Source organism: Triticum urartu, chromosome 6A (genome assembly GCF_056163025.1).
Source record: "Triticum urartu cultivar PI428250 chromosome 6A, HENAU_Tu73, whole genome shotgun sequence".
Classification (NCBI taxonomy): domain Eukaryota; kingdom Viridiplantae; phylum Streptophyta; class Magnoliopsida; order Poales; family Poaceae; genus Triticum; species Triticum urartu.
Window position 1 is genome coordinate 488,955,102 of NC_141878.1, and position 10,172 is coordinate 488,965,273.

At 49.3% G+C, this 10,172-nt stretch overlaps 1 protein-coding gene across 5 annotated transcripts; it reads left to right on the forward strand.

Moving 5' to 3' along the window:
- Window positions 1-2,431: 2,431 nt before the first annotated feature.
- LOC125514314 (uncharacterized) lies at window positions 2,432-9,336 on the forward strand. 5 transcript variants are annotated; one of them, XR_015608585.1, is made up of 5 exons: window positions 2,432-4,536; window positions 5,025-6,528; window positions 6,629-6,720; window positions 6,864-7,466; window positions 7,545-9,336. XR_015608585.1 is itself a non-coding variant. In XM_087528444.1 (2 exons), exons 1-2 carry the CDS (start codon window positions 4,339-4,341, stop codon window positions 5,748-5,750), a joined length of 924 nt encoding a protein of 307 aa, XP_087384570.1. In that variant the 5' UTR covers window positions 2,432-4,338; the 3' UTR covers window positions 5,751-9,336. The 5 variants fall into 5 exon arrangements, 1 of the variants encoding a protein (XP_087384570.1); XR_015608584.1 differs by having other exon boundaries at window positions 5,025-6,720; XR_015608586.1 differs by having other exon boundaries at window positions 2,432-4,333; window positions 4,426-4,536; window positions 5,025-7,466.
- The last annotated feature ends 836 nt before the right edge of the window (window positions 9,337-10,172 follow it).

The following is a 10,172-nucleotide window of genomic DNA, read 5'->3' on the forward strand; positions in this document are numbered from 1 at the left end:
GACTTGTGGGCCTATTTAGTTGACGTGTATGCAAGATTTTTTTAGTTATTATATACGTCAACAAACGATTCTAGCAGACGTAACCGTTGGATGTCAATCCAACGGCCGTTATGTTTCTTCAATCTCTGATCTTTTTGCTCCAGCCGCCAAAGCAGCGCCAGCGGGACCGCCTGCTCCCGCCTCCCGTGGCCGGCTGTGCTGCCGCGCAGGCCTCAGTGCCCCCTACTACTCCCACCGATGGCCAGGCATCCCTATACTCACCCACACCCCATGTTATTCTGCGGTGACGGCAGCCTCACACCATAGCCGAACCGGTGAACGCTCGTACTCCTCTCCGCGTGGGCATCCACTGCCGCGTCTTCCTCGGCTCCGCGTCGTCCCCTTCCTATGCCTCGCCGTCGTCCACCTCCGTGGTGCTCTCGGCGCGACGCGGTCAATGTGGTCAACGACCGACTTCCATCGGAAGAGTACTGTACGTGGAGAGGCTGACAACTGGGTCCACGGCAGCCGCAAGGAAGTGCCTCCTTATTACGCGCAAAATAATTATTCCTCCACCTGACAGCGAGGACCCATCGGACAGGCCACCAGTATTTTGTGAAAAAAAATCGTTTCCCCCTGACTGCTGGGACCCACCGGACGGGCCACCGTATTTCGAGAAAAAACATTCCCCCCGCTGTCAGCTCGGACCCACCAGAAGTGCCTCCTTATTACGCACAAAAAATGAATACTCCCCCGGCTAGCTGGGACCCACCTTGGTGGGAGGCTGACTTGTGGGCCTACTAAGTTGACGGGGACGAAGGGCTTTGTCAACTTAGTCAATATGAACGATTCTAGCTCCAGTGACCGTACGATGTCCATCCAACGGCCGTAGTGCTTCTTCAACCTCTGGTCTTCTTACTCCAGCCGCCCAAAGCAGCGCCGGTTGTGCCGCATGCTCCTGCCTCCCGTGGCCGGCTGTGCTGCCGCGAAGGCCTCACCAGCCCCTACTATTCCCACCGCTGGCCAGGCCCTACGGCGGCGACAGCCTCACACCACAGCCGAACCAGTGAACCCTCATACTCCTCTCTGCGCGGGCTTCCACTGCCGCGTCATCCCTGGCTCCGTGTCGTCCCCTTCCTAGGCCTCTCCGTCGTCCACCGCCGTGGTGCTCTCGGCGCAACGTGGTCAATGTGGTCAACGACCGACTTCCATCGGAAGAGTACTGTGCGTGGAGACGCTGACAGCTGGGTCCACGGCCGCAGCAAGGAAGTGCCTCCTTATTACGTGCAAAATAATTATTCCTCCACCTGACAGCGGGGACCCACCGGACGGGCCACCGTGTTTCGCGAAAAAAACGTTTGCCCCTGACTGCTGGGACCCACCAGCTACATCTTCGCACGCAAGGAAGTGCCTGACAGTCGGGACCCACCTGGTCGAAGCATACGTAGCGTTGTCATTCTGGTCGCGAACGTGTACGTACATATATACTGGTCGATGTAGAGGCGCGCACGTGTCGTAGTAGAGGCGCGCACGTAGCATGTACACGTACGTACAGCAGCCAGGGTGCAAGAAAGAAAATACAGCCACATATGTGTACATACGAGCGGGGTCTCGAACACCTACTCGCGCATACGTATTGCCAAGGCTCGTGTACATGGCTGGGTCGGAACGGAGAAACAGCGTAGTCGTCGTGTTCATGGGGAGGCAACGGAATGCGTCGTGTTCATCGGGAGGGCTTGGACGGAACAGGCGATGGAAACGAGGCCTGGCGTACCGCAGAATGGAGAAAACGTCCTTGTGTTCGACCGACCACGTTCGAAACGGGATCCTGTTCATCGGGAGGGGTCTGGCGTACCGCGAAACGGAGGAAACAGACCTCCTACGGTCGAAACGGGGGTCCTGTTGATCGGGAGGGGTGTGGCGTACCGCAAAACGGATGAAACGGACTTGTGTTGTAGCGCTATGGTCGAAACGGGGGTCCTGTTCATCGGAAGGGGTGTGGCGTACCGCAAAACGGGACTCCACGGGATACTGTTCATCTCCACCGTCGACCCCCTCCAGCCTCCACGAGCTACTCTTCATCCACCGTCGGCCTCCTCCAGCCTCCACCTGCGACTGTTCATCCACGGGCTCCTATTCATCCAGCCTCCACCGCGCGCTACTCCACCGGCTACTGTTCAACCAGCCCTCTCCACGGGCTCCTGTTCAACCACCCCTCCATGGGCTACTGTTCATCCTGCCCTCCACCGTCTACTGTTCATCCTGCCCTCCACGGGATGGTCCTGTTCATCCAGCCCTCCACGGAGTCCTGTTCATCCAGCCCCAACCGGCTCGATCGATCGGGGTCCTGTTCATCCACCCCCACCGGGAACTGTTCATCCACCCCCCCCCCCCCCCCCCGCAACGCTCACTGTTAATCCAGAGCCAGCATCAATCGGCTTCAGTTAGCAGCAGTAGCGAAGGAATCGCTTGATCGGGTTCAGTTAATAGCCATCGATCGATCGCTCGGGTTCAATAACGCGTAGCCTGCAGTGCAATCGCTCGGGTTCAGTTAGAGCCCAACGCCTCGCTCGGGTTCAGTTAGAGCCAACGCCTCGCACACACGCGCGTACGTGTACGAGAGAAACGCGCATCGCTCGGCCCCCGACCTCCCACCGTAACCGGGAACTCCCTGAAATTTTCCTCGCCCTCACTTCTACCACGGTTTTTTCCGTCATGGACGGCCCAAAGAATGTCATGCAGCTGCGTCTTCGGCCCGCCCAGGACGAAAAGCCCATTTTCTGTCATGATTTTTTGTCATAGAAGTAGGAGCCGACCACATCTATGATGATACCGGGTTTTGTCACAATTATCGTCATAGAAGTGTCATATGTATGACAGAAAAAAAATTCGTTCGGCCCAAAATGTCACGGATGTATCTTTTTTTGTAGTGCTGCCCTAAGATCATATCCAGAGGGCCACCATCCAAGGACAATGATTTGCAGGATAAATAACTTTAATCTATTCGAAAACAAGGTATCCAGACCATATATAAAATGTATTTGTTAGATCAAGATCATTAATGAGGCAATTACTCACTTTGTTGTTTGCCTAGGAAACTATATTCCGTTGTTCGGCAAGGATGACCATGTTCTCACCTCTGCCCACCTGGTGGTTCATGTACTGCTCACGGTGTTTTCGTCATGTTCGTATTGGTCATGGATCTACTCTAAGTACCCTTGTCTACGAATGCAGCCAGCTCTGCCCAGGTGTTATGCCTATACTCGGGTGTGTGTCAATCTCCTGGTATATTTGTCTTAATTCATTTGAGCTGCTAACTTACAAGCTTTGTTGTCCATGCTTATGAAATAGGTACCAACTCTGTATGGTCTGTACAGATGGAACCGACGAGGCAGGGTTCATTCTCATTGGTCAAACTGCTCAGCAGTTGATAGGGGCAACTGCTTTGCATGTTGTGCGCAACAACCAACCTGACAATGAGCCTGTCAATAATGTCTATCATGCTGCTTCTCAGATGATCTTTCCGCCGAAACAGTTCAAGTCATTGTGCTCAATGAGATTCAAGTTTGTTGTGCATGTTACCAGTGATAGTTTCAAATCAAGACATCCGACATTTCACGTTCAGCAAATCGAAGATTACATTATTCTGAAGCCACATCTATCGTCTCTTGATGTTGCCATCCCTGGTGTTTACTAATTAGAGGTTACGGCTGCGGTGATGGCTGACTAGGGGGTAAAAGCCTCTGTACTGATCACAAACATGGGGTTTGGCTCCCTTATTGTGATAGTTTTCTGTAACCGAATATGTATGGACTGAATCATGCCAGCCAGACTTATGCTTCTCTATCTATGTATATATTATTACTCTATATGGTGTTTGGGCTACTGTTCTGTACAAAACCCTAGCTAAGCATTCCCTTGTCACTGGTTACGATTTCTGTTATGCTTGGAGTCTCTTAGATAACATATATTTTGTGCTTGACACTATTTGAGCGATATTTTACCATGAAGTTATGGTATCTCTTAATGTTCATGATTTCTTGGTTTTTTTATAAGCATGACTCATCTTTACTTTGTATGGCAGATGATCTACTGCACAATTGTGTTCACTTTTCTTTTTCAATAGTCAGTTAAATTCACATGATAACCAGAGACAAATGCTGACGGGCTAAATTCAGATACTTCGGCCAGCAACTTGGCCCATTCAGGCGGCCACGGTCTGAACATCTCACATGCCACCGCGCCCTATAAAATATCTCGCTAGGGCATCCCATTTCCACTCTTCAAATAGAATCGATTTGCTCCACCCTTCCACTGTTCTCTGGCGGTGCTTTGCCCTCTTCATCCACCCAAGGTTAGATGCTCAGCTCTCTTCCCTTTCCATTTACATCCAATCGATTGCAACCGATGTATAAGCGTGGCAACGACGGCGCTATGATTTTACAGCAGGATCCGTTCCAGCTCGAGATGAACTCAAACGCCCGGAGGGGGCTCTTCTCCACGATGCCGGTGACCAGCGCGCACAGTTTCCGTTCGGCCTTATCCCCGACGAGTAAGGTAACTCTCTTTGGTTTCGAGCTAGAACTAGGGAATCTATATACCTTACTTCTGGCTAGAGCAGTCCTCTCTACAGAACATAATTGGTATAGGCTAAAATCATGAATGCCTACCATATTTGTGTAGCATGGATTAGGCATGTCTAGATGCTCTATCATATTGATGTACTTCAGAATTCTACTTCTAATTTCATGCACGGTGTCGTCCGGCTTCCTCATAGTGATGGTGATATGTATCTTCGTTTATATGGCCTCTTCACTGTTTGGTAGTATTTCATGGAATGCCTCATTGGTATATTTAATTAAAATAGACTTCAGTTATTTAAATGTGATAGATGCATTGGCTTTAGGCAGTCCCCCTCTTTTCATGCTCCCAGTACTTCTTGCCCCGTTTGTACGTTCTTTCCATTTAGATGTCCTTTACATAACAGTCCTACATACTACACAATTATCTATGATCTACTAAATGCTATATCTTATATCCTTAAGGTCAGGGACACTGTCAAGGTCAGCGCAAAGATGATGCTGAATGTTGTTCTTGCTGAAATGGGCTTGTCCGAGGCCAAGTTCAAGACCTACACGTGTGAATATGGGCTTGTGGGTGCCACTGTGTATTTCTGGCAATCATCAGAGCCAACTAGAGTTCATGGCAAGCCAGCTACGAATGTTGATGAGGCTATGCAGAGTGCTGCAACTAAATGTCTCGAGCATCTTGCGGGAGCCATGGAGATAGAGTTCGATTGCCCACAAGTAAAGAATATGAAAGTTGAGATGACACGGCTGTCACGCAATATTGATGACAGGGACAGCCAGATCAGGTGCCTAAAGGCAAAGCTAAAGAAGAAGGATGGGCAGGTCAGGGACCTAAGCAGGGGCTGGGGTTCATTTGCTGATGACATATACAATTCTGGAGCTCGTATTGAGAAAACGGCAGTCAACTATCTGCCTTCAGGAGATACTTCAGGTTCTTCTTCTGTTGTGAGTGATGTGGCATGGGATTTCTATGGTATCAGTCAGGAAGCCGAGGACCTCACCCAGATTTCTTTGATGGCGTCTGATGCGGTCCGGACCATAGGCATCTATCCATATGACGCGGAGTCTGACTGCTCTGAGTTTGATGAGTTCCCAGGTTTCTATCCTTCTGATGACGCCGAGGAAAACCGTCGTGGAAGCTTCCTTGATGACGAAGACTTCCTCTTCGACGAGAATGACTGAAACTTCAGGCACAGGAAGAAACGGAGGCCCTTTTGGTTTATCGAGAACCTTCGCTTAATTGTCGAGCTAAGCTTCGGTGCCTCCATGAAAGGGTTGTGAATCAATGCAATATGCACCTGTCCAACCTTAGTGTAGATTATTTGTAATCGGTACTATGCCCCAGTATTTCTAGATGGATGATAGCAGGCAATATATACCTGCATAAGACTACTACCCTTCGCTATTGTAATTGTAATCGGTACTATCTAGATGGATGATAGCAGGCGATGTATATCTGCATAAGACTACTACCCTTCGCTATTGTAATTGTAATCGGTACTATCTAGATGGATGATAGCAGGCGATGTATATCTGCATAAGACTACTACCCCTTAGCTCTCTGATTTATGAACCTGTCTAGTGTTTAGTTTGGTATTACGTATGTACCTCTTCTACTTCTGCTTGTCACTAAGGTTACTTTTCTGTTTCTCTTGCTGTATTTCTCTTGTGACAATCCAGCTTCCTATTTTATATTACAACACACGTACGTAATGGATACACTTGGGCTCTGCTTCTCTATGTTGATATGAAAGCATGTAACGTGTTTCTTTCGTTTTCAACAGGAGGCAACAATCTAGGCCCATATAGACACAACGAAAGGCCCGTTTCTTTGTCCAGTGCCTTATAAAGGACGAGAAGGGCTGACCTAATATCCTTGGCTCCCTCCACAGAACCTGGCGGTGCAAGAGAAGTGCCTTCTAGCACGAAGCTCCGGGCAGAAAGGAACTCTCCAGGAAAGGTAAAGAGCAAGTTCTTTTCACCTGCGATCTTTGGAGCTTCACTTTGTTTTCAGTTTTCCCACCTCCAGTCCTTTTAATGCCAGCACGTTCCTTCTGCAGCAAATTTCCCTATGGATGGAGACGAGGTCTTCGACCGGGCCTCGCTTGGATCTACATCGTCGGTGAACAAAATAATCCATCCATATGTTCAGGTTAGTCAAACTTCACCGCCTTTTTCCCAGTAGCTTTACTCTCTGCAAATATTCTGGGCGTACTACTCTGATTCCAAAGCATGTAGTGAGATAGATGGATCCAAACTCTGTATATATGTCTTACGCAATAAAAAATGATGCAGATTGGTCCAGCCACTGTAAGGGCGCCAGCCAGAATAATGCTTAGTCTCCTGTTAGAGCGGCTTAACATACCTGACGCCATTTACCGTCGAAGGCCATACTCACATGACACAGTCAGTGTCACAGTGCTCTTCTACACCTCTCCACCGATTAATGGAGTCAGTCCACCACAGATGACAATTACCGGTGTTCGCTCTGCCAATCAGGAAGTGGCAGAAGATTCTGCGGCTGTGGCAGCCATCAGGTACATGGAAAACGCTACAAACACTATCGTGATCGATCTAAACTATGCAGGGTTCAAAAGGATGCAGCAAGACAATGGTTATCTCAGACTCAGACTTAACGAGGCGTTTGAGGCGATAGACAAGCTTTCTAAAGGCTGCTTAATTGCTGTCAGATACATGTGTGCCTTCTCAGATCAGCTTCACAATGTTATCGCGCATGCCTTTCCACCTGCTCGTGCTGTGGACAAAACCACCAATGAAACCCTTATGAACATTGAAGTGGTGGCGAATAATCTGAAGGACAGAAGCCACCATTTAGAGAAAAAACTATACAAGGTTAAAAGACAGGCTCAGGCACGAGAGCATGAGATATTCGCACCGGTACGGCTTACCGTGTATTCCTATTGTTCATCATGCAGGTTGGATTTTACTAATAACAATCGAACCTTCCTTACACAGGTCATTCGCCGGCGATGATCAGGTGGTGCCAAGAACAGCTTGCTTCGACGCTGATGATGTTGCCACTATGTCTTAATTAGCTTCTGTTAGAGGGTTTACCTTTTGCAATAGTGCCTTATGCCTCGTGAAAACTGTTTGATGCCTAAGCCTTTTGTACAAATACCTACCATTGAATGTTATGTTGCATCAAAATGATGCCCAGTTTGAAAAATGTCAGTCCCTGTTAGCCTTGTATGTGATTTACTTGCTCAAAATTCATCTCACCAACGCTTTGTCTGCTTCTCCCGCCCTATCTCACTCAATTATATGCCCTGCTTCTTTTAATCGGGTTGTGGTTTTACTTTGTGCCTGACTCCTGCTGTTTTTAGTGAAGATAAATACTCAACTCCTGCTGTTTTTAGTGAGGATAGATACATGTACAACTAAGCATGCTAAACTTATGCGGCTGGCACTCGTGATTGCTCACATCGTTTGCACCGGGCACCGCGCGCCGGGGCGCGCTCCTGGTCTGCTACTACAAAAGAGAAGGCTGGTCATGGGCATGAGGTAGAAGGCGTCCACCATTACATTGGCCCTGGGTCGAGCGTTGAAGCCACAGGTGCAACACTAATAGCACATCTAGCCCCTTAAGTGTGTTTTAGTGTTGATGACATATTATTGGAGTGACTAACACTCGAACTAAGTGATCCTCTGGTGTTTAGTCTCATATGATGAAAATTATGGAGGTGAGAAACACCTCGATTTAAAAAGGAAAAAGGGGCCGGCATATTGAAAAAAGCCAAAGATCTTTGTTTTATTTAAGTCACAGGAAAGTCGCACTATAAGAGAGGTTGAGGTCATGTATAAGTGTGGGGATCATGAACTATATTTTTCATATGAAACCCACACCCAAAAAACATACACAAAAGCCTCTTCATTAACCCCTCCATAAAAATCCTCTTGGCATCTTTCTAGAGATATCCCGGAGCTTCGGGGTCCGTGGTGCTCCGAGAACCTAACCCCTGGACCTCTAGGGGTCCCCTTGGTTGTGGCTAGACACTTCGAGTCATCAGGGTCCCTGGCCCTCATGCCTTTAAGGTTCATCCTGGTTTTGCCTTTGGATAGGCCAGACATCCTCGGTCTCGTGGGACATCAACCACTATCTAAGCCGAGGTTCGGGCTTGCTATTTATTACGGGTTATGTTTATTATTTTCATGATTGGCGGTCTGTTTTCGTCCTTTCTAAAACACATCACACAAGTAGATTTTGGAGAGCATGACAGTGTAGGTGCTTGATGTGAAGGAATCTGTCGAGGTTTGCACCCCTGCAATGTCTTATGGCAGTTCGAATATATGAAATTTCTAAGTACATACGCGAAATTTCAGAGAGCATCAGACAAGTAGATTTCGGAGTACATACACGAAATTTCTGAGTATCTATGAGTGTTTGTGTTGCATATAAATAATAGTCCATCTGTTCACAAATATAAGATATTTTAAATTTCAATATAGACTATATACAGACTAAAATAAATAAACAAGCACACTAAACTGTGTCTATATGCAATTGATTCATAAAAAAGTTAGAACATCTTATAATGAACGGAGGGAGTAGCTTTTTATTTATCCATCCGATGCATCACAACCTCCACAAGTAAAGTCACTAAACAAACAGATGGTGCATACAAGGTACAGTCACAGTGCTCATAAAGCTCATATCACTTTGCTTTTCACTTCTTAGATCTTCTTCTCTCAAAGTCCCTTTCGTTGTGCACCCGAGCAGTATATACCCAGAAGTCTTTGTTCAGTGTTTCCGTCGTCCGTGTATATCCCCCCCCCCCCCCCCCCCCCCCCTTCTTTTTGCTTTTTCCTATCTACTACACACATGAACACGACGTAACATGGAGGTGACTACCAACCATCACACACACTTTGCGGCCTTTCCATGCCGCTCACCACTCGATCGATCCACGCAAAAGCCAGCCTCGCACACGTCCCCCCACCCACCGTTCGCCCCCAGCTTTACTGCACCTGCATGAGACTACATCGATCGATCCTCTGGTCCTTCGACACATCGCCGCGTTGCAAAGCGGCTGACGCTTTGGCCGACCTCTTATCGCGGTACCGCTTCACATGCCTCGGCTCGTCCTACGTGCGCGCGCACCACGGGCACACACCACACCAGCTGACTAAGCTCAGGTCAGCTCAGCTCCGCTCGCCACTGCTCTATCGCGCTCTGGACTCACCTGGATGCGACAGGGATGGCGGACACCAGCACCTTCGCGGCGCCCCCGCCCCCGTGGATGCCATCCCCTGCGATGTTCTTCACGCCGCCCGCGCTGCCGGGCTACTACCAGGGCTCCGCGGCGGGCACCGTGCCGGAGGCGCCTCGGGAGGGCGGGGGCTCCATCGGCACGTTCTTTGGCGTGCTCGCGGCCGTCCTGGTGCTCACCGCGGTGTCCTGCGTCTTTGGCCGCGTGTGCCGGGCGCAGGCCGAGGGACCCGACGAGGTGTACGACTGCGCGAGGCTGTCGCGGCGATGGCGCTGGTGGAGCGCGTCTCCCCGGATCGTCAGGCGCGGGGCCAAGCCGCCGCCCGTGGAGGAGGTGCCTGCCGCGCTGCCGCTGCCGGAGCCATGAAGTGTTCGTT